This window comes from Mytilus galloprovincialis, chromosome 10 (genome assembly GCF_965363235.1).
Source record: "Mytilus galloprovincialis chromosome 10, xbMytGall1.hap1.1, whole genome shotgun sequence".
Taxonomy (NCBI): domain Eukaryota; kingdom Metazoa; phylum Mollusca; class Bivalvia; order Mytilida; family Mytilidae; genus Mytilus; species Mytilus galloprovincialis.
In genome coordinates this window covers 81,812,423-81,838,502 of record NC_134847.1, presented here as the reverse complement: position 1 = coordinate 81,838,502, position 26,080 = coordinate 81,812,423, and the positions used below count along the sequence as shown (strand labels likewise).

General features: G+C 31.9%; 1 protein-coding gene across 1 annotated transcript; it reads right to left on the bottom strand.

The window, feature by feature from the left end:
- Positions 1-1,507: 1,507 nt before the first annotated feature.
- LOC143048573 (adhesion G protein-coupled receptor L3-like) lies at positions 1,508-25,652 on the bottom strand. The gene is made up of 19 exons (XM_076222319.1): positions 25,585-25,652; positions 23,945-24,059; positions 23,261-23,356; positions 22,739-22,802; positions 21,112-21,205; positions 19,782-19,828; positions 18,651-18,771; positions 17,740-17,843; positions 16,959-17,061; positions 16,320-16,470; positions 15,649-15,718; positions 14,585-14,651; positions 11,021-11,106; positions 9,558-9,684; positions 8,770-8,811; positions 7,747-7,821; positions 6,856-6,889; positions 5,012-5,099; positions 1,508-2,238 (listed from the first exon to the last, which is right to left on the bottom strand). Exons 2-18 carry the CDS (start codon positions 24,027-24,029, stop codon positions 5,023-5,025), a joined length of 1,443 nt encoding a protein of 480 aa, XP_076078434.1. The 5' UTR covers positions 24,030-24,059; positions 25,585-25,652; the 3' UTR covers positions 1,508-2,238; positions 5,012-5,022.
- Between the last annotated feature and the right edge of the window lie 428 nt (positions 25,653-26,080).

Sequence of the window (26,080 nt, the reverse complement as noted above, 5' to 3'; positions counted from 1 at the left end):
CAACACCCGTCCGTTTTCACGAATGCGACATACTGAATTAGTCTATTTACCGAATTTATGTATGTAATTACATAAGCAACACGACGTGTGCCACCTGTGGAGCAGCGTCTGCCTACCCCTCTGGAACTCCTGAGATCACCGCCAGTTTTTGGTGGGGTTCTTGTTACTTTGTCTTTAGTTTGCTATGTTGTGTATTCTGTACTATTATTTGTTTGTTTGTCGTTTTATTTTTAGCCATAGCTTTGTCAGTTTATTTTCAATCTAAGAAGTTGACTATCCCTCTGGTGTCTTTCGTCCCTCTTTTACAAGTACAAATATATGTGTTTTCTATGTATGTTAGACCTAGATTTACGTTGGGTCTCTAATCGACGTCCGTTCCTCAACAAGACGTCCGAATCTGACGCCACGTTCTCAAATCAGTGTTCAACATTTAAACCCTCGAATCGACGTCGAATGTGACGTTATGACTTACAAAAACGACGACTGATTTATGAGGGTCTCCTCTCATTGCGATGTTTAAATATGCTATTGACTTATTTATTTCTAAATTGATCTGCATGTTTTTTTGTGTGAAGTAGAGCCATAGAACAATAAAAAAAAATTAAAAAAACGTATTTTTCAATGCATGTTTGAATTTTAGGTTCAATCCACCCTTTAAAAAAGATATGATTACACTGCGTCAAGTCCATAAAATGGATGTCTATTCAAATGATCTGCAACTTCAAACGATGTCAACCGCGAAATTATAGATTCATGGCGAAATAAGTACATTGTTTAGATGCTAGTTATACAAATAGTGTCTCTCAATTTCAATCGTTTTTGTACCTGATTAACTATTCGTTATTATTTTTAAAATTTTAAGGGTTCAGTCCTGAGATAAGATTATGTTATCATGACGTCACTGCGAACAGCACCAGTAACAGCAGGAGGTTTTAGGTTCACTGAGAAGTTGATATGAAACTGTATAGACTCTCCTTCATTACACTTGTACATCTATTGACATGCATATTTTATTTTTATTTTATGACTTTTGTATTTATGGTGTTATGTGTTTTCGCCTCAAACCAAACAAACGATTTATTGATAATTATGTCTATTATCGTACATTTAAACGTACAAATATACTTTCATGAATAAAATATTATAAGTTTTAAAATTTTTATTACTGGGGACTACTATATTTTGGTCATCCAACTGCTACGTAAGTTGCATAAAAAAAATAGTGTTCAAATAAATGGCGACAGCAAACTGATAGCAATTAAACCTTTGAATTAACATCGAACAAAAACAATTGAATAGTTTCCCTTATGAAACAAAGCAGAAGTTTTACAACGTCATAAAGCTATTGTATATACATTTTGACAACCCACTTTATCAAATATAGAATAAGAAAAATAGCAGTTTTGAGCTTTGTTGTGTTGATATAATAATGTATATACTATATCTCCTTCGTTTCCATTCAAAAGTCGGTCGTAAATATAAATAAGTTCAGGAAAAATGTCAAATGGAAAAAGTAATTTCTTTAATATTCATTTGATACATTAAATATAGGGTACTATCACATTTACATTTAGGGTAAACAAAATGTATCAATACAAATATGTTTACCCTCAGTTCGAATGAATGCATATATAATTGGTTTACAATACGATTTTATTTTGTGACAAACAAAATAATCATTTAACAAAAGAATTAATATGAAATCTTCAAAAGACATTCCATCTTTAAAGTGTAAAACATCTTGTAAATATACAAACAGTAAGTACTGATTATTTTGCATATACATGTGTCGTACATACAGTCATTACTTGTTACACATATGTCTGAAATCAAAATATACCAAGATATTTTGAAGATAATATTTCTTTTTAACAAGCTCGGATGATGTTCCTCTCTCTGCTACTTTTTTTACTGATTAAATTAACAAATAGTATACAAGATAAATGTGAAGGAATAACATACAACACAAAACATCCACGAACAAATATATTAAGGCCCATTATTGACGACCATGAACTTATTAATTTCGGTGTATGTTTACCAATTATTCTATCAAAACATTCTGTAAAATAATAGTCTTTGTGATAGTTTAGTATAGCTAACATACGACAGTCAGTAATTTCTTCATATTTCATCAAATTTTAGTTTTAGATTGATTGCATTAGACATGCACTAGTTTGACAATTTGTTTGGTGTACGCTACTATTCTTTTTCTCTCATTGAAAGAATTCTTGATGTCTGAAAATAAAAACAAAATAAATGTACAGTTTAAACTGAAAAACTATTCTTTCCATCTATCAATTGTTTTATCTGTCAGTCTTGTTAGTTTAAGTTGTAAATGGAATATGACAAGTTCATTAACGTTGGTATACATGAAAACTTATTCATCTTGAGTAAAAGTAATCTTTGATATATCATTATACTAAGTTTAAATTATACATTTTCATATTTCATCGTAATCGATTACCCTACACGACATAAGCTATTTCATGTAGGACTTTTGTTTTCATATTAAATTTAGATTTTTAATTTTGTTCCTCAAATAGTTCCAGAAACAAACTTCAATTCAATAATACGTTAGCTGAAGCAATAAGGTCCAATTCACTGGCGATCACCATCAGCTTTTTAAAGATGTTTGTGTTGTTCATTTTAAGAAGTTTGATGTAGATTTGATTTATTCGTCGTTTTTCGTTCTACTATGTATGTATCGGCCTGTTATAAAAGAGGGACAAACGATACCAGAGGTACAATCAAACTCATAAATCGAAAATAAACTGACAACGCCATGTCTAAAAATGAAAAGGACAAACAGACAAACAATAGTACACATGACACAAGAAAGAAAACTAAAGAATAAACAACACGAACCCCACCAAAAACTAAGGGTGATCTCAGGTGCTCCGGAAGAGTAAGCAGACATGATTTTTTTACATAAATAAGGCCGTTAGTTTTCTCGTTTGAATTGTTTTATATTGTCTTATTGGGGCCTTTTATAGCTGACTATGCGGTATGGGCCTTGCTCATTGTTGAAGGCCGTACGGTGACCTATAGTTGTTAATGTCTGTGTCATTTTGGTCTTTTGTGGATGGTTGTCTCATTGGCATTAATACCACATCTTCTTTTTTATAGATCCTGCTCCACATGTGGCACCCGTCGTGTTGCTTATGAGATAACAAATCCGGTAAATAGTCTAATTCGGTAGGTCACATTCATGAAAGGGAAGGGGATTGTAGTTACGACGTAAGGAACATATCCGATATCATTTGTGAAACGGTTATATATAAGAGTCAGCCAACTCGTGATGGCGTCTCTAAAATTTACGAAGAGATGATTTCAACTTCACCATTTGAAACTCTTGATTAAATAGCAACAACCCTCTATCAAGAAAATCATGATAGGAAGTGCAAGCATGGGAATATCGTAGCAATTGGGAGATATATACACTGTATGCAGGTGCTGCTGGAATGTTGCTACTTAGAAATGGAAAGTTCACAATTTGAAAGCTGAAATCATCTCTTTTGTCGTAAAGTTTTGTTTTCTATCGACCCTCATTGTCAATTTCTAGATGTGAGTCAAGATATGAGGCCGACTTAACTGTATCTGGTGTATCCTTTATCTCTAGTTCAATGGGATAGATGCGTTTGACATAGTCACCAAATTGTGAATTATTTAGTGAAAGAACATCATCTATATAGTGGAAAATAGAGTTAAAGGATATTGCTAACTTCTTATCTTTCTTCATAAGAAGCTCATGTATATAGTCATCCTCATAATAGTAAAGAAACATGTCGGCAAGAAGAGGGGCACAATTCGTTCCCATTGAAATACCGATAGTCTGTTGAAAAACATTTCCTCCGAACGTAACAAATATGTTGTCAATCAAGAAATCAAGCATCTTGATAAAGTCAGTTTCAGAGAATGTTTTGTTTGAATCAGAGTGATCCTTTACAAAGGAGGATTTATCCCTTCCTAAGACAGGATACTTGTATCTTTGTTGGCCATTCTTGTTTATGAAACAAAGCCAAATACCAACTCTTTCAATTTATCTTTTAGTTTGGAATGTGGAATACTTGTATAAAGTGTAGAAAAGTCAAATGTTTTAATACTATTACAAGATGAAAGAGAGTTAGATTGTATGTACTCTAAAAGATCTTTGGAATTTTTAAGTATCCACATCAGAGTCTCGCCACCTCTAGAAAAGGCAGTTTCACAATAACTTTGAAGCCCGTCTTTGATTGCTGATAAAATAGATGTTAATAATTGAGAAAGATGTTTCGTGGAGCACTTGGAAGACCCAGCAATATACCGTTGTTTGTAAGGAGACTTATGCAGTTTAGGTATCCAATACAGTGATTGAAGATCCAGTTCATCATCTTTGGTTGATAGAACAGACCTATGATTATCCAGGATTTCCTCTTTGGTAAGTGTCGTGAGGGTATATGTTCGGTTTCAAAGTGAATTGTCAATACCTAATTTGTTTATCAAGCAGTTACTGTAATGAGTTTTACACACAAAAACGATGTTGTTTGGGGTTTTATCTTAGGGGACAACAACATATTTGTCATGAAGTTAAGATGATAAGTGTTATGCAATATAAGGGTCTTTAAAGATTGTCGTAGCATGGGCATTGGTAGACCCATTCAGTTTCCTAATTCTGATTTGTATCAACGACCTCACTACCTTAATCCACTCGGAAAGAGTGTCTACGTCTTCCTTCTCACGCTTAGCCCATTGCCTGGCATAACCCTCGACTGAATCCATCAAAATTTTAAAGTTGTATATCCAATTGATGGTTTTCAGTCCACAATATTTTGGACCTTTCGATAACACATTTCGTCGGGATGTGTTATTAACAATGTTGTTATAAAGCTTTGAGTCTTATTTCTTCCCAAATTTTCACCCGTATACATTTTGATATTCTCTGGAGTTTCTAAGTGTATTTTATAGTTTCCAATTCTCACAAGTTAACGTTACAAAAGAATTTCCTATACCTTATTTCTTTCACACTTACATATTTTACATTCAAATAAAAGTCCGCATCCTCAGATGGGCCCTCATTGGTTTGTCGTATGGATATTCATCTGAACTCATTTGGTTACCTTGTTAAAAAAAAATTAAAGAATGCACTTTTCTATCTTACACACTCATCATTTATTTTTCAATAAATGAAAGAGAATTCTTTAAATGTTTTAGATTTTTCTACCGGAAGCAGGCTAATCTATGTCCTGTGAATCATTTTTATGTTTGAAAGCTTTAGTGGATTTGGATAAATAAACTTCATCAAGAGGTATTCCATTAATAAGGGTGAGATGGTCTACCTGTACTAAAGAATTATGCATTTAGTGATGTATACGGATAAGATGTGATGATTTTAGTAATACTCGATTATATTAATCCTTTTCAACGTATATCAAATTTAGTAATCATAACAATGTCACTATTAAAGATGAATTTCAGACAATCTGCAGTATCTGATTACAATGTAATTAGTTGAAGATGGACTTCAGGACCCCGCAGTACCCGATTCCAGTATAACTAGTGAAAGATGAACTTCAGGACCCCCGCAGTATCCGATTCCAGTATAACTAGTGGAAGATGAACTTCAGGACCCCGCAGTACCCGATTCCAGTATAACAAGTGAAAGATGAACTTCAGGACCCCCGCTATACCCGATTCCAGTATATAACTAGTTGAAGATGAACTTCCGGACCCTCGCAGTACCTGATTCCAGTATAACTAGTTGGAGATGAACTTCAGGACCCCTGCAGTATCCGATTCCAGTATAACTAGTGAAAGATGAACTTCAGGACCCCCGCAAAACCCGATTCCAGTATAACTGGTTGTAGATGAATTTCCGGACCCCCGCAGTACCTGTACCAGTATAACTATTTGAAGAAGAACTTCAGGACCCCTGCAGTATCCGATTCCAGTATAACTAGTGGAAGATGAACTTCAGGACCCCCGCAGTACCCGATTCCAGTATAACTAGTGAAAGACGAACTTCCGGACCCCCGCAGTACCCAATTCCAGTATCACTAGTGAAAGATGAACTTCAGGACCCCCGCAGAACCCGATTCCAGTATAACTAGTGAAAGACGAACTTCCGGACCCCCGCAGTACCCGATTCCAGTATCACTAATGAAAGATGAACTTCAGGACCCCCGCAATACCCGATTCCAGTATAACTAGCTGAAGATGAACTTCCGGACCCCCGCAGTACCCGATTCCAGTATACCTAGTTGAAGATGAACTTCAGGACCCCCGCAGTATCCGATTCCAGTATAACTAGTGGAAGATGAACTTCATTACAATGTAAACGGTGTAATATATAATTTTAGTATACATTGTAAGTTTTAACACTCATTGCTGAACAGCACTTTATGTTGGCCTTTAAAATATATAAGCATATCATGAGCTTTTTGTTCTATGATATAATTTTAACAACACGTCTTAGTGAAAACGGTACAGTTTCAGCCGTAAAAGGAAATTGCATTGTATACATTAACAGAAATGCAACATATGTGTACTTTAACATATAACAAGACATAAAGATCCAGTTTGCGCCTGTCCCACGTCACGGGCATCTGGCTTTTAGAAATCTTGTTTGACTTTTCATTTAAGTTCATTTATATATTTCTGAGTTTTTTATGACATCTATTATCACTGAACAAGTACACCTTTTTGTTAAGAGCCAGCTGAAGCACGCCTACGGGTACGGAATTTTATCGCTGTTTTGAAGACCCACTGGTGACCTTCGGCTATTTTCTGCTCTTAGATCGGGTTTTTGTCTCTTTGAAACATTTCCCATTTCCATTCTAAATTTAATTAATGACACAAGAACAAGTGTTAACATACCTTTAAAATCAAATCTGTTCTGTAAACCAGAAGACTACGAAAAACATAATATAAAGATTTAAATTTTTTTAATGTACAACGACAGGAATCAAAATATGTCGGATCTTTTACCTAGTACATTGGAACTCATACACTGTGAATAAAAATTTGTAGATACAATCTTTTGTTTTGAAAATCACGAACTTTACAAAACTATCACTTAAAGAGGGGTTAAATATGCAGCGGGCAACTGAAAATAATCTGACCACGCCATGGCTAAAAAAGAACAGAAACAAACAATAGTACATGAAACACAACAAACAATAAGTAAAGACTAATCAACAGGAATCCACCAAAACCTAGGGTGATCTCAGGTGCTCCGTAAGGTTAAGCAGATCCTGATCTCTTTGTGGCACCCGTCGTTTTGCTCATGTTAGTACACACTCTGTAATAGGTATAATTCTGTATGTCAAATTCGTGAAAAGGGAACGAAATTGAAGAAACGACTCAAGTTCTATATGTAAATCAAGATATGACGAAGATTTTTTAGTGAGAAGACATCATTTATATAGCGAAAAGTAAGGTTAAAGGATGTTGCTTACTTCTTTTGTTTCTTCTTAAGAAGTTCCTGTATGAATAAACTTCAGTAGGGTAAAATACACACTATTAGCAAAATGTATTTGTACCAAGTGTACATTGGTGAATGACTTTGCGTTTGTAATTATCCTTGGCGTTTGGTTTTCTTGCTATGCCACTTTTTTTGCAGAAATCATCATCATTGAAATATAAGACGCGTTGATAAATTCGAACACAATGTGGATCATCGATAACTTAAATTTCGATTGTGATTCACATGATGAGATTTGTTTAGTTGTTTCTTAATCGTCTAGACATGTAAAAGTTTGATCAAACCTGTGTTTTACTGCTTCCTTTTAACATCGAGTTTGATCTGTATCTATGCACCGCTTTTCTGATTCCTTCGTGTAACTAAAATGCAATAAAACACTGAATGAATAAGTAAGTGAAAATCGTGAAGATTATATGTCCTCTATTCTGTTTTTTTTGGTGAATAATAGAACAAGGAAGGGTGCATAAATTATGTTGTCATAATTCAAAATTGTATTGTTTTTTAATAAACGATCATACATTAAAAGGAAAGAAGAAATAACTGCAAGTACTTAAAGATCTGCACTTGTAATCTTATATTGTACTGTTACACCACTTTACTAGGTTAGGAGGAGAGCTCAGTGCTCACAAACATTTTTTACACCGAAACATTCTTAAATTGCTTCTACCAATTCATGAGTTAGCTCGGTGGCTTTGTTGGTTTATGTCTTTTGATTTTTTTTTCGTAAATTGATCTGTTATATTCTAAGCCGTTATTTTTCTCAATTTAACTGTTTAATATTTTTCATGTCGGTTTTTTTTAGCTGACAATACCGTATGGTGTTTCTTATTGTTGAAAGCCGTATGTTTGCCTCAATTTTTTTTGAATTCAATAAATTTAGACTGTGATGGATAGTTGTCTCATACGCAATCATACTACATCTCCTCATTTTTATATTAACCCACCCAATTTGTCGGAAATACCTGTTTCAGGTCAGGAATATGGCATTGTTTTGGTTTAATGTTTTTCGGTTGCTTGATATCGTAGATTTTTTAAGTTGTTATTGAGTGCCCTTTTTCAAATTTGTTTTGGAGTTCGGTATAACTATTTGGTTTTCAATTGTTTGCCTCGAATCTAACTGGAGGGACATACGGTGTCGATATCGCATATGGCGCAGTTAAATAGGTACCGTTTATGTTATTATCAGTTCTAAAAACTTATGTAAGTTATGGATAAGAATAAACTACGTTTAATTATTACTGGATGTTGTTGAATCAACAATTTGTCAAACTGAAACTGTTATCAATACATAATTCTTTAGAACACACCTTTTTATTTGAAACTGCATCTCTTATAAATATAATAAATCCCTGAAAACATAAAAAAGCAACAAAAAGACTTAAAAACAGATAAGTCAACTTTGTCAGATTGTATTGCCTATTTACATGCATATCGGGTGCCAAAAAATTGGTTCCGTTAACGTTTTTAAAATAACATGTCAAACTTATTTAGTATTGAAATAACCCTCAGAAACTGCAGCTATGCATGTCCCCATGTATAAACGTAAATGTAAATACACAGGTAGTCACGTGGGATAGAGTAATGGCCCTTTTCCCTTCGGACCTGGTTTCGTTTTTGAATTAGGTCATATATTTGAAAAAGAATTACAAGAATGGTTTTTGCGGATTGATTCAATAACCAAAATCGTATTTATTTCTTTAATACCTTTAATTGTGTCATTCTTTTCATTTTTAATTTCTGATGATGCTCACCACACGCGCAACTCATGTAAAAGAAATTATCATCATAAAGGCTGTATGCATGTCAGAAAATTGTATATCAGATATTTTTTATTTATTATTTTAACGTTTTAGTCGTTTTTTCGCTGTATTGTTCCATATGAGTTTGAATATCATTTTGGTATCATCTGACTCCCATTTAAGTTGAACTAAACTAGCTGCTGTGCTTTAAAAAACATTATTTCAAAATTCTGCATTTATTTTTTAAAAGTTGAAAAAAATATCTTATTTTTTATATGTTGTTAATTCGTTAGTAATGCATTTAAAGAACAATTTAATATTTAGTAATATATATATATATATATACGAAAATATACCTGGAGGGAAGTAGAAATACCAAATAAATACTGAAATATGATGGTATCTTCATTATATGCCAGAATTCCAAATAACCACGATAATCCTAATACTGGTATTAATACAACCATACATTTAACACCCGCTCTATAAAACATAAATACTTCTTTACCTATAGAACTACTATAGTAAATAAATTCATCATAGATACCAGGACTAAATTTAGTATACGCCAGACGCGTGTTCGTTTACAAAAGACTGATCAGTGACGCTCGAATCCAAAGAAGTTAAAAAGGCCAAATAAAGAACGAAGTTGAAAAGCATTGAGGACCAAAATTCCTAAAAGTTTTGCCAAATACCGCTAAGGTAATCAATGCCTGAGGTAGAAAAGCCTTAGTATTTCAAAAAATTCCAAAAAAAATTTGATCTTTGATGATTATGTCCTATTCTTATTGTGAATTCGCATGGTAGTTGATGCATATATGCATTATATACAGCAGCACACACTTATCAAGTCGACAAATCAGTTTTTACGCCCAAAGTAAAGATGTATTATGGCATACAAATGTTCGCCAGTGAATTTTGTCGCCTGTCCGTAAAAACGATAGCTCTAATTCGCATGCAATGTTACAACAGCATTAACCTAAGAACGCTTTCTTTTGTATTAATTTTATGTTGGCACATCGGACTTTAAAATGGCGTGTACTAGCTCAATTTAGCTTAGATAATATGTTTGTCAACTGAACACTTTTGTCGGTATTGGTGCATGTAGAATGACTTAAATTTCTCGGGTTGACATTTCGAGTTATGGAACTTTGAACAGACACAACATGTATACGGCTAATAGGGACATTATCATGCATATTTTCCAGAGAGATATTTGGATTTAATTCTTTCTCCATACCCCTTTTAATTATTGCAGCAGGTACTCTTGGTGCAGATGTAATTTTGTTTTTATCTTGATTTGTCTCTTCGGAATCAATTTGATGAGATTTGAAGATCTTTACATATTGTTACACTAGTGTCGCCTTAACTCTAATCAATGATTGAAGGACTTCGAGTACATTCATGTTACTTTTGCATCATTTCACTACTTTATTATCAAATGCAATAATTCAAAAATATAAGCAGAATAGAACAATGCAGTACAAATAATAGATATGTATATACATATCTGATGTCCAGTTGTTATCGTTTGTTGATGTGGTTCATAAATGTTGCTCATTTCTCGTTAATTTTCTCGTTTGAATGGTTCTAAACTAGTAATTTTTGGGGGCCATTTACAGATTACTGTTTGGTGTGAGCCAAGTCTACGTGATGAAAACCGTTTAACCTGTAGTTGCTTTTTTTCATTTTTTATCTTGGATCTAAATCTCATCGGCACTCATACCACATCTTCTTGTATCTGCACAAAGGAAAAATATATCAGGCTATAATTAGACGTATTCGCTTAAAACAGACTTAGACTGAAAAAAATACAAACCTGACTTTTTTCTTTAATCTTTCGTTCACCATAGCATGTGTAGAATAAATAGCTTTTAATACAACATGTATTATTCCTATATTAATCTACAATCAGGGAATTGATATCAATAGAATTATGATAGATGCTAATTTGTTGATTTGTTAATTACTAGTAAGTCGTTCTCTCAATGAAAAATCGCTTTGCTACGAAAGAATTTTGACAAACACAAAAGATTAAAGATGTTTTTATCTAGAAATATCAAGCGTGCATTAAAAATTCAACAGGAATACAAATAGGAAATACAATGAGCAAACAGAAAAGGCAAAACATAGCAGAAAATACCAAGGCAACATGAAAACTCATCTGTCGGAGAAAAGCTGCAAACGCCGAGGTAAATTGTCACTTTGAGATAAAGAGGACAGGGATTGTGGTTACGATATGTGGGAAAAACACCAAGATCATAAAAACTTTCTTTGTTGGCGACTATGTAAGATTGTTATATGTGTGTTTATTTTTAAAAATTGTTTAGTTGATTGTATTATACTGAATCTTTGTCATACTAGTTGTTATACTAACATAGTTTTCCCCTGCTAGTCTTTGTTAAATTTAAATGTTTCAATAAATTAACATTTATTGTAGATAAAAGACTTTTTGGCTGGAATTTCTGATAATATTGATTTTATTAATGTCATCTGCGTAAGAAGACATTTCTTTGTTTAAGTATATCAACATGAAGTGAAGGACTGCAGCATGTTCAATGCATGATCATCTAATTACATTATTTGATTGGTCAATTCTTGAGATCTGTAATTAATATCAAATTTATACATGTGCTTGGACATGCGGTCATTCGCCTTTGTTTTGGGAGAGAGAAACGATCGTTTTGAATTTGATCTGAAAACCCTCCCATTTCCCTCCCTTTTAAGTGTTTTCATATAGGACATTTATTTTTCTTTAAACATGAACTAATTACAATATTCATGTAGTGTTTATATAATTTGTATATACATAAGTTGGTGAGTTAATTTTTCACTTTTATTTTTTTGTCATTTTTATGATGTTTATTTTGTTACGGTGTGGCACTTTTTCAACCCCACCTTGCTTATTAAAGTCATTGTCATTTATGCAGTACTATTATAATTGTTATGATGTAAATTGCATTTTAAATTAATTTCTGAATGAATGACATTTTACTCAACTTGTGTTTTATTAACAGCAAACATAGCTCAGACTTATGTATACAAGGTTGTTATCTGTGTCTAGGAACATTAGCTGACAAAAATGCACAATTTCAAATCAAGTGCTTATCGCTTGGGCCTCAACGGTAGTTGCAAAAAAACACCTTGGCACTATAAGGGTTAAATAAAGAACGAGTTGGCATGAGTCAAGTTTTATCCTATCCAGTACTACAGAAAACCATTTCCATAACAATGCATTGCATATAAGATATAATTACATTGGTTGCAATGAATTACATAGATTTCCCAATGAAATAAAAAAAAACACGATAATTTCACATGTGAAATAACAGTGATTATTTCACTCCTCGGATGTCATAAAACAATAGGCGTTGCCAAGACGTTGTCGATTACGTCGGATCGAAAGTCATTGTGAAACAGATATAGCTTCTTACTTTTTTACTTTAATTTCATTAAACAAATACTTACAAATGTAATAAAAAGAAAAACTAATAAAATAATTCAAATAATATTTAACGAGTGACAGAAAAAAACATTAATCACGATTGCGCGTAATTATCAAAGTAACAGAGTAACCTCAAATTTTCTAAACACCAAATACAAAAGAATGGTGCTTAAAGCATCAATGGTATATGTCTAGGTTTATGACTCAGAAATTCGTTACTTTTTGAAATAACATTCGAGGTTCATTTATACATACATAAAATGGAAAATGGAAAATAGGGAATGTGTCAAAGAGACAACAACCCGATCAAAGAGTAGACAACAACTGGGTCGATGCCACTGCTGGTGGAGTTTTATTTCCCCGAGGGTATCACAAGCCCAGTAGTCAGCAGTTCTGTGTTGACCTGAGTTATTATTGATATGTTAATAATAATAAATGTACTGTCAACAAAACTTTGAATATTTGAAATACTAAGGTTTTTCTACCTTAGGAATAGATTACATTAGCTGTATTTGGCATAACTTTCAGGAATTTTTGGTCCTCAATGCTCTTCAACTTCAAACTTCATTTGGCATTTTAAACATGTTTTGATTCGAGCGTCACCAATGAGTCTTTTTTAGACGAAACGCGCGTCTGGCTTAAATATAAAATTTTAATCCTGGTGTCTATGATGATTTTATTTACATGAACATATGTCAGGTGTTACAGTAAATTAAGACAACAGTAGTATACCGCTGTTCAAAAGTCATTAATCGATTGGGAAGAAACAAATCCAGGTTACAAATTAATACCCAGGGAAATACATCAACTATTAAAGGAAAGCAACGAAACAACATAAAAACTGAAGTTCAACAAAAATCAAAAGACAATACAACACACACAGAAACGAACTATAAGATAACAACTGTCATTTTCCTGAATCGGTACACGACATTTAAAGGAGCACTAGCTACGAGATATATGAAAAACCTATATAATGTTTTTGCTCAATCAGTAATGAAATACAAATAGTGGAATAATAATTCCTTTTAAGTTGTCAATTAGGTTCAATTTTGTCGAAATAAGCAAAAAACATTGATTATGAATAATTCACTTGCAAGTGAATAATTCGACCTCATTGAATCCGTATTCAATTGAACTTTAATTTAACCCCTTAGCTTGAGATGGATAACACGTGAATTGTATGTGTAAAGTTATTTAAAGGAAGAGAATGTCAACATTGAAAGTGAAACAAAGGTAAATCATTTGATTGACTGATTCGATCCACAAATAAACATTCTAATACAGGTAAAAACGATGATAAACATTTATTTTTATCTGTAGTATGAAATTAAAAAGACCTAGAATAACTCAACAGCACGTGTTTGTTTATTCTATTTATATCTATATTTATGTTTACGTCGCTTATATGGTCATCGGATGACTATAGAGGTCAACTCGATAAATAATTATATGGCCTCTAGACTCAAATACACACGAAACGAAGCTTCGTATTTCCAAGCATGTGCCTTGTTTATTGTTTTATTTTGATTTTTAATAGTTTGGATCAATGTTTTACACTGATATAAATCAAATATGAGAATTTGATTAGAATCGATGAACATGAATTTGACAGTTAGTAAGCTTTAAGGAAAACGTGGTGGTTCTAACCTGGTTTTGTGGCTAGCCTAAACTCGCGCTTTTATGGCAAAGTTAAATATAACACTCAAATGGTAATACATATATTACATGACAGGACTACAGTACAAATAAATGTTTGAACATTCATTACAGAAAAATACTCAAATAAACAAGACATTAGCACATTTGGACATGCTAATAGTTATCAAAGCTACCAAGCCCACAGTCCAGTAATGATAATTAAATTAATAAAGCAGATCATTTGTTGTGTGTTTCTTTCATCTTTAAATATGAGATATAATCTGTAAATAAGCTTACCAGTATAATAAGTAAAGCAGGTCCAACAAAGGCCATAACTACAAAATTATTTGTGCTTAGCCAGCAACTAAAAACATATAATACAAAAATCAAATAGAGACACTTTATAAGACTCTTTGAAAAAAAATCAATTTAATTGTGTTCACTTAAAACGGAGTTGTTCATTTATGCTCATTTCATCATACATCTATTTCGAAACCATACACGGGGTCCCAATAGGAAGTAGCGTATACGCCATAAATAAATTATCAAACAAACAAAACACAACTGTCATTTGTTTTAGTCTCTTTTTTTCGTGTATGTGTGTGTGTAGTGCCCTAGATTTTCATTTAGGATAAAACATTTATCTGATTTGATTTGGAATATTCTATATCTCATGATATTAATGTATATTGTAGTTGTATATACAAAAAAAATATTATGTTCCAGTAGTTTAATCGTGCATTTCATAATCAAACGTGTTACATCTGGTGGGAAAGCGTTAATGTTGATACTAGTATTCTTTTTAATCATATTGAACTGTACCCATGTCCTTGAAATAGAAAATTATTTTGAGAAACACTGACGTTTGATTTATTCCCGATGCCTAAATATAAGTATATATACACCAAAAGCCAATTATCAACACGACAAAAGTGAAAAATCGAAAAATCAAACTATGGCTGATCCATGGAATCAATGCAATGCATTAGGGATTACAAATTACTGAAAATTACATTAAGATAGCAGAATTTAGTTTTGTTCAGAATTTGACCATTGTAAATATGTAGCTTTCAGTTAATCTTAAATTGACAATTCAATTTTAATCAGGTCAAACACTTTGACCTGAAATACAAGTTTTAATTGTATTGCTGATTCATGTGATCAACGTTTAATCCAAACATAAAAACTCGAAATACTGGTTAACTAAAAAAACATAGAAAACATAGAAAACATTCAAAACATTGAATAACAAAACTTTTTTTATTGTTTGAAGTTAAAGTTGGTGAAACATAGGCTTTTAAGTAGATAAAGTATAAAACACTTTTCATTTTCTATTCTTATTCATACTAATTTATACATACTATTTTTCCGAATGATAGCCTTTAAGGCGCGTTACTCCAAGAGTTATTCCTACAATCACCAACGGAACACCTGAAGAAAAATATGTTTTGTTACTGCCTACTGTATCATTTGTATGCATATGATATATTTTTTTTTAAATCAATACTTTTCTTACATGGATAGAAATAGTTTGAATCAAACCTATATTGTTTTAAAGTTGGGACAACATTGATTCTATCACACTTTAAATATATCAAATATACAATTAATCAAAATTCATATATGGACTCACATCTACAAATTGACTATGGTGTCGCTGCAGCTTTACGACAAAAAAGGGGGTTTAGCTTTCTAATTGCTAACGTTCAATGTTAATGAATCAGCCTTCAAAAAGCTGCACATATGAAGTTCATCTATCCTTGTTTAAGTAGACTTTTAATTCTTGCATTTCTTTTCTCGGTCTAACTTTGGCTTATTTAGAAAGATTTCCTGTTCAGTATATTCAGTCTTTTTTTAAATTCATTTGAACTAGTTGCTTATATTATAAGTAATAGTTTCGGCTTCTTTATTTTTTTTAAATTAAGTAAACTTACAAACCGAACATAGTGTCATTTTACTATAATCACTCTTTAAATAAATTCTGTACTAGTAAGATGATTTTTTTTATTTCAAATACGCAGAAATGTCTTACCCCATGCAAATGGTAAATAAAAGCGTACTTCAGATTTTCTCTTGAAAACAACTGTGACAGATCTAGCTACTGATATTCCTTCACATAACATGAGGAAAAATACAACCAAAAACACGTAATGTAGAACAGCTGTTACTATAATACAAGCAATCTGAAACAGATATGTAAGACAGTACTGACAGATAACAATATATATGTGAACGTTTACATAAAAGTTTAGTTACATTTATTTTGCTGTTCTATTTTTCAGTTCATAGTAAAAATCTAGTTAACTTAAAATTGAAGGTAGCATCAATAAGGGAATTCTGAAATCTATGTTTTACTTGCTCTGTGTAAACGTCTTTAAATGTTTAACATTATGCTTGTCTATTGTAGGGTATCATACTTTGTCGAGCCGTTCAAGTTAGGAATACAGCTGTTAACAAACATCATGTGTCCATGTATGTTGGCGGTTTTGTTGTTGTTGTTTTTGCAGTGTTCCTATTATCCTCTAATAGTGGAGATGTGTGTCATTGGTTTAATCTGGTAGACCGGATTTGTTTTCTCTCTATCGAATTCAAACAATGGTATAAATACTTTTGCCTTTATTTAGGAACTACATATGATCCTTTTGAATATTCCAACTGGTATAATACTCACCTCATTGTCTGTGACGTTAGTAGAACTTAAGAAAACGGAATATCCAATGATCAATACAACGCACATATTCGATAAAATGACCGTCCATTCATTTTTTACATACCTAAAATAGTAGGTACATTATTCAACTACCACAGCTATAAAGTTATATTTATATCAAAGCATTATATTTAGACGGAACATTAAATTCTTTCAAACAATTAAATGTCTGCATCATTTCATCGACTACTATATAACAGATAAAATAGGTCAAAACAACGAATCTCTGGCATATGCTTATAATGCAATTTAACCATATATTAACGTATTCTTGTTTTGCATGCAAATCAATTGTTAGGTTTAAGTCGTATGAAACGAGTTTCCTATAATTACCTTACGGAGTAAAAATTAGGTTTGAAAGATAAGTATGGTCATATCATACTCCGAAATCAAATTATTTGAGCACTCATAATGCAGATTAATCCAGGATTCGGACCCACCAATTTCATAGTGTTATTTCTTTTTGAAAGGATATCATATGGTTTAATTATAGTATAAGAAGTATATAACAAATTAAGTCTTAAATTGTAGTATAACAAGGATCCCTATTTTGTTAAGACTTTTTGCTAAACTTGTAAGGTTTCTAAAAAGGTGTTACATTGCTCTCTAGTTAGTTAATATCCCTTTTTTTCGTAAAAATACTTTTTTTTAAATTGTGCACACATTTATCTGCATAACATTTTTTTTCAATTGTGTATTTGATACAATACACATGTATTATTCTGTCTTTTTAACATCTAACCTCCAGAATACAAAGTAAGTAATAAGGGTAAGAGTACATCCTAATATTGATAGTCCACAACCAACAAACGTGATAATTTCTAAGGCTCTCTGGTGTAAGTCTGTCTGAAATAGATATATAACATTGAGAATGGAAATTGGGACTATGTCAAAGATACAACAACACGAACAAAGAGCAGACAACACCAGAAGGCCATAGTATTAGGTTTCTGAAAGAGTGTTGCATTGCTCTATAGTTTGTTAATATTCATTTTTTTTTTATCGTAAACACAACTTTGTTTTGTGCACGCATTTAACTGCATAACAATTCCTTTCTGTTGTGTATCTTGATACAATACACGTGTATTATTCTATCTTTTTAACATCTTACATCCAGAATACATCCGAATAACATGTTTCTTATTTATTGAATGACAATATCTAATTTTTCTTGAAGTTTCATCCAATCATTTGAGAATAAAATAATATATCAAACATTGCTTAGAACAGTGAGCCATATTCCGCTAAATAAACAATTAAGGCTAAATCTTAAATATCATAAGCAAAGATATATTTATATCTTAACAATGACACGGGTATATTATAATTTTTAAAGCAACACTCAGCTTCTGAACTTATCGTAGTTATCAACGATACCCGGTTGATAATTGATTACGCAAAATTCGTATATCAGATACCGTAGTTGAAGATCAAAAGTTTCCTTTATTCTGGTTTCCGTAAAAGAAATGTCAAATACATCTAATAAATATATCTTTTAGCGTTCCTGATGAAAGTAGAAACAAACGCTTTAAACGCAGGAAATTGGTAGGTTTTTATTATTTCAATATTATGTGAAATTCATAGTCGTCAACAAACTTTTGTCATAAACACACAACAGTTTGTTTATACATATGTAAACTAATTCAAACTTACAATTTCAAAATCGCTAGGACTCATCAGTATGGCAAAATTTGTTAAATGATTACATGTGCATGTAGAAACTTTAGATTCAGTCCTTTTTAGATAACACCCGCTACTAGCCCAACTTCTAGAACTGAAAAATAGCTACATATAAATCGAGACATAACTACAGTTCACACTATTGTTAAACAATATTAGGAAATGGTTGAAAACAACACAATGTACTCTATAATTTATTTCTAATTTTCACAAAGATCCCGCAATGAAAATATAGTTCGATTAAAATCAAATATTTTAACAGATTTATGACTATCCGGGTCATTTGAAGATCGAAAACGCCATAGTATAACAAGATAATGTTCCTCATCAAACAAATTTTTTTTTTTTTTTAATTTAGAATAAAATTGAGAATGGAAATGGGGAATGCACCAAAGAGACACAACCCGACCATAGAAATAAACAACAGCAGAAGGTCACCAACAGGTCTTCAATGTAGCGTGAAATTCCCGCACCCGGAGGCGTCCTTCAGCTGGCCCCTAAACAAATATATACTAGTTCAGTGATAATGAACACCATTCTAATTTCGAAATTGTACACAAGAAACTAAAACTAAAATAATACAAGACTAACAAAGACCAGAGGCTCCTGACTTGGGACAGGCGCAAAAATGCGGCGGGGTTAAATATGTTTGTGAAATCTCAACCCTCCCCTATATCTCTAGCCAATGTAGAAAAGTAAACGCATAACAAGACGCACATTAAAATTCAGTTCAAGAGAAGTCAGAGTCTGATGTCAGAAGATGTAACCAAAGAAAATAAACAAAATGACAACAATACATAAATAACAACAGACTACTAGCAGTTAACTGACATGCCAGCTCCAGACTTCAATTAAACTGACTGAAAGATTATGATTTCACCATATAAACATCAGGCACAATCCTTCCCGTTAGGGGTTAAATATCATACCATCATAACATATATGAGAAGAACATAACCCGTGTCATGCCAACAACTGAAGACAAGAAGAATTATTGAGATAAAAAAAAAACAATAGCAATCTCATAGTGAATTAATTACGAAATGACAACGGCATTGCAGTGTTTTACTCCCGCTATGATAAGACTATGATTAAAACATTTACCTGAAGTTCCAATATCCACAAGATATCTTTGGATCTGTGTATTGTACCTGTAGTTCAGGATAGCAATAATGTCACTAGCAATTAATTCATATTTAAAACTGGCACATTTGGCATTTTTGTTATCTTTTTTTATTTCTTGATGCGTGCAACGATACATCCCCATCTTATCTGCATTCTTAAAACATATTCATTGTATAGCAATTTTTGGGATGTTTAAATACGCAGTCTCTGTTGCAATTGCTCTACCGTTGTCATATTTTAAATATTATACCAGCTTAGATCGGTCAGGACTGTTTATTGGTACTGTATTTCCACGCAGTTTTAAACATCTCAACTGTCACCACCTTTGGGAATTGAGAGTTGTGCCAGTTCACATCGTAAATAACTCTTTTTATTTTGGCATATCTTTGAAGTCTTTGCACCGTGTTTGGAAATTTTAAAATTGTTCCAGCGTTCGCTCAAATTGTCTTAATTTGAAATGACATGATTCATTTGTCATCGTGTAATTACCGAGGAAGGATATCTGTTATCTGAAATATCTAACATATTATTCGTTTTATTGTGTTTTTGGTGATGTTGTACCCTTTTAGACTTGTTTTATATATGAATAATAGACAAGAGTAGTTTATCGATGTTCAAATATCATAAATCTATTTAGAAGATACAAATCAAGCATAAAAACTAAAACTTCACAAATGGCAATAGCTTTAAAGAGCAAGAGATCGGGTGCGTCGACAGGGTTATCACTTCCTCCTATGTAAAATATTTCATACATAAAATGCTTTTGCACATTTATATCACATGTACGCTTTCCAATTAAACACATGAACGTTAATAAAGTCTGTTTCAATTGAACCGTACTATTGTTCTTTATGCTGTTTTTGGACTTTAATGGTAGAGGGTATCTTTCGGTCAGTGACAAGTGCTTGTAGAATAGGCATGATAACTATGTATTCCGAAAGCATATTATCTGATATGTGTATCTCATCGAACACGAAGTTTGCAGTTTCATAAGGAAAAGTTGACATTAAACAATTGTGACTAATGTTTAAATGTCTTTTTGTGTAAATGTTTTGCATACCGTTTAAAGGATTAGTTTTCCTAGAAGAAAGGTCTCGGTTGTACAGTATGAAGGTATTAAGGGAAACGGGTTTAATTATTACAAATCGAAATCATGTTATCAAATACGTCTTACTTCCTTTCAAATCACTATGAATATGTACAATTTGTTTTTAATAATTATTTAATATCACTTCATTCTACTAACGTGCAAATTATTGTTCTTTTGTAATATACAATGATACAAAACATGAGTCAGCTTACATTTTACCTTTTTATTTTGCTCAAATCGGATTGTTATATTTTCTGTTAAATTGGCAATAGCTTGGCCAAATGATACCGAAATCACGTCAGAACCAACCGATCTAAAAGAAAATATTTGCTTTCATAACTTAAGATAAGAAATGTATTTGATTGTTTTTGAAATAGATATATTCTGTTCTTGGAATATTAAAATTGCGCGGAAAATATGGCAATGTGTATGTATAGAAACTTACAGTCACTAACTCAACATGCTTTAAAAGGTAATGTTTTTTTTTTTAAATCAACGATTTGTTCATATAATTAAGAAAACACGATCAAAACAATATAAAACCCTTAATCTATATAACACAACTAACATTACGTCAAGCAAAAAGGCTTAAAGACTAACAAAGGACCCCAAACAACACTCTGAAATGCAAAAAAAAAACAAACAACGAAACCTATATTTTTATAAGAGAAGATCTCTATCGCTCAGTAAGCATTATAAGATTTTCCATTACCAATAATCCATCATATACTTTTCAATAAGTACTGGCAATGCCATGGAAAAACAACGGAAGACAATCACATATCTACAAATTACTGTATACAACGTAAAGGTGGTACGGTAGTATTTGCATTTCAATGCGTCAAAGATTGCAATTTGAAAATGCCAATTATCTATGAAAACAGGTATTCAAAATAAAATCGAACGATATTGTGTTTCCATTTACTGACCATTAAACGATCTACACGAGAAATTGTATTCATCAGACAAATACGATCTTTGTTGTACTTTTGCCTTTATTTGTAATGTTCTCCCTATCCAAAATATACAAATATGTTTAGTATAGTTACTGTACATGACTTTTAAATATTTTCACATACGGTTAAGTCTAACGATTTCTTTGCTATGTTATAAGAGAGATTAGTTGCAGAACACATATAAACAATTAGTGACAGCATAAATATACTCTTCAAAATAAGACGATATGGTATAAATGCCAATGAGACAACACCCAATAACTGACAACAATGACACGGAATGTATCAACTATAGGTCAGTCACCATCAACAATGGGTAAAACCTATACCCTATAGTCACCTATAAAAGCCTTTATTTGTAATGTTCTCCCTATCCAAAATATACAAATATGTTTAGTATAGTTACTGTACCTGACTTTTAAATATTTTCACAATCTCTGTTTTTTTTCAAAAACATACGGTTAAGTCTAACGATTTCTTTGCTATGTTATAAGAGAGATTAGTTGCAGAGCACATATAAACAATTAGTGACAGCATAAATATACTCTTAAAATAAGACGATATGGTATAATTGCCAATGAGACAACACCCAATAACTGACAACAATGACACGGAATGTATCAACTATAGGTCAGTCACCATCAACAATGGGTAAAACCTATACCCTATAGTCACTTATAAATGGCCCGAGGAAAAAAAAAGGTAAAACAAAAGAAAAAACAAACGACAACCATTGAATTTGGTTCCTTTAATAGAAGAAAGTGATCAAATATTTAGTTCAATATGAGGAAGATATTGTCAATTAACGATCACGAAATACGTTTTATAAATTAAAATCAATGGCTTTATATTACCAATTTAAAGTAAAGGTTTAGAGAAAAATTCCATACCTATTTGGCGTTGTTGGAAGTATACCCGACAATGTCCTGTAGAGGGCCGCTGTGTAAAATGTATCTGAAAGAATATTGATTATAATATACGTGTACAATCTTCAAACTTATGATAAACTGACGAACAATTCATCTATATTTCAATGTTAAGACTTCAACCTTTCGGACTTTGTGGATAGTTATTGTAAGTAGCAAAGTAACTATAAGAAAGCCCTGGTATCTGCACGTTGTATAGAGCACTATATATATTTCTAAAGACATAGAACAAACTAATTTCTACGAACATTTGTTTTAATGGTTTTTCATTTAGATTGACAATTTGTCTATACATAGTTGTGCTTGAAAAACATAACATATGAGTTTGTCCCGGTCACAATTTTTAAGAAATATGTGTTTTTGTCTTGTAAAATTACTTTGCAGTCAATAGATGTGTTATTGTACTTTTTAAAATGATTTTTTTGGTATACATTTTATACATTAACACAAGGGCATATTAAAAACATTCCGGTAAATTAAATGTACCTTGTAGAGTTGGTTGGGCTGCAAGAATCAATTTTGACATCGAATTTGAATCTGGCGGGAAAGTAAGGTTCTTCTTCATTGTTGAAACCTCTATAACTGAAACAAGAAAAATTCTCTTCATTACGTGCATGAATATAATAGTTAATTGATTTCATGTTATATAAAATAAACCATCTTTTAAAAGTTTAAAATACCCACAATATAAACATTTGGATAATGAAGACTGCACTCCTTTTCAATGTATAACTTCCTAAATAACCATCACCTCAATATCATATTGTAAATTAATCAGAACAGCTTCATGATTATAAAGTCCTCACATCGATACCTTATAATTGAGCGTTCTAGTTTGGAAACATGAAATATTGACGTTGAAATGTGTATCTTTCCTAGTACATGTAGTATTCGGCTTTTGACTGATAAAGCTAAGTCAACAGAAAAACTTCAGACAAATACAATTATACAGTGTTATTTTCATTTTTTTATGATCCATTTAATGATTTCGAGTTAAGGTTTTCATAAAAATCAAACATGTTACTTATATGTTTACGCAAACATAATTATTTACTTTTTATCAGTTTATGGTGTGTTTCATAGATATAATTTACATGTACATGTATATAGTAAGATGTATCAATGCGTTTATTCATGTAGTTCGGACAGTATACTAGAAAATAAGCTTACCTAAGTTTGTTTTGTTAATGATTACGGTTTCATTATGTAGTAAATTCTTTTGAACGAGACTACCTAGATCGTCTACTATTCCCATTATTTTTGATGCACCTTTGTCGGATTGTTCCTGTAAAAATGTGTGATTTACCATTTTTAAGGACATATGGATAAATTTTATATCAAAATTGGAATCTTTTGGTTACAAAACGTGTTAGGACGTCGGTGGCGGCAAAGGTTTTCCTAAAGCTTTTAGGTTATAAAAATGTCCAAAATGGGCCTACTTTTGCGAATATGATGTACTTTTAGGAAAAACCTGATTTATTTAGCATTAAGCCTCTTTGAATACACCATTTAAGAATCAAATTGAGACTTTTTTCGTGTTTTATGATAAAATTGTTATTTTAGGCCATTTTGTGCCATAAGAGAACCTTTTCACACAATTTAACTACATTTGTAATACAAGTACCGAACGAAAACGTTTTGCCATAGGGGACAACACAGACAGTTCTCTCTTGGTTATTTATTCCAGAGATTATTTTCCATTGGAACGAGTGGTTGACCATTGGCTTAATCGGCATGACATGCGGTCAACATTTGGTAACGTCACAAAGCCAGTGACGTAATCTGCTACATCCATTGAAACGTTTACGAATTTGCATTTTATTATTAATAAACACAATATGCGCAACGTACAAGCACATGAAATGCACAAGAAGCCTAACGTGAGGTACATGGACGTGTAAGTAAGAAACGAGTATAATAGGATACAGGATTGACATTTCAAATCGACATATTATAAACTACACAATTTAATCAATATGAAAAAATTGGCACTTTTTCTTTCAAAATATGATAAAGGTATTCTTTCAAAATGTTTAAGTAAAAAATTCATGTAAAAAGTTTTCATATATACAGAAAGCAATATTGTTCAAAGGAATGTAAAAGTGAGATGAAAGATACCAAAGGGACATGTGGAAGCCCTGGTCGTACCATTTAGGAAATATTTTTACCGTATGCGGGCTCTGCTGGAATATTGCTACATAGAAATGGAGAGTTCACAATTGGGAAGCCGATCTCGTCTCTTCTGTTCAAAAATTTTGTTTTCTACCGACCCTCATTGTCTATTTCTAGATTTGAGTCAAGACATGAGACACACTTATCTATAGCTATTGTATCTGTTATATCGTTTTGAGTCATGGAGATGTCCGTTCATTTTAAACATATGAGTTTGAGTGTTCCTCTTTTATCCTTGGCCCCTTTTTTTATATCATATTAGATGGGAAAGATACGTTTAACATAGTTACAAAATTTTTAATTAATAAAGTAAGATAACATAAATGTATACAGAAGAAAGAAGTATGGAACAAGACAGACACAGCTAGGTCTCATGGGAATGCCGATTGTTTGTTGAAAAAACACGTCCTTAAGCGTAACAAATGTAATGTCAATCCAGATATCAAGCACCTTTCATGTCAGTTTCAGAGATTTGGTTGCTAGAGTCAGAGTTAATTTTTACAAAGAAGGATTTATCCCTCTATGAGACCAGCTACTTAGTTGGTTATTCTTTTCATGAGGTAAATGATTGAAATTGAAATAAAGGCCGCGTAAAGTAAAATGCATACATTAAATTGTTAATCTTATACAAACTCTACCTCTGAATTAATTTCATTCCAGCTATCGCTATTATTTGTATCCAACACGGAATTTAGAACATCTCCGAATTTCTGAAATCATAATTAATTTTTATCAAATTTATTTATAATATTTTGTTGTTAGATATGGACGATACATAACACTGTTTGTATTATGTCATATGCATTTGCTTAATGAGAGATTTTCAATTCCACAATACAATGTTACATGATCATCATACCTTTTATTGTCCATTCGTTCACCCGATTAATGCATATTTTCAGTGCTGTTTTGTTATCTGTCAGAAATATTAAAGAATTGAATAACTTAGGTATATTTTTAAAATCTGCAGAAAAACTTAGAATTTAATTGCAGTAAATAATATTTTTGTTCTCACTTTATTTAAGTGTTATATCATTATATCATTCTCCGCTCGTATTTCGTATTTTGTATTATGTATTATATGTTCTTTCATGCATACCTTATATTTATCTATAATACTAAAATTACGAGGTC

Excerpts from the sequence above, each read along its gene's own strand:
- LOC143048573 (XM_076222319.1), bottom strand. The coding sequence starts at position 24,029 with ATGGGAATAGTAGACGATCTAGGTAGTCTCGTTCAAAAGAATTTACTA. Across the intron at positions 16,471-16,958 it reads CTAACGTCACAGACAATGAG|ATTGCTTGTATTATAGTAAC; the intron begins GTGAGTATTATA and ends TATCTGTTTCAG. Across the intron at positions 7,822-8,769 it reads ATGCAGTTTCAAATAAAAAG|TTACACGAAGGAATCAGAAA; the intron begins GTGTGTTCTAAA and ends ATTGCATTTTAG.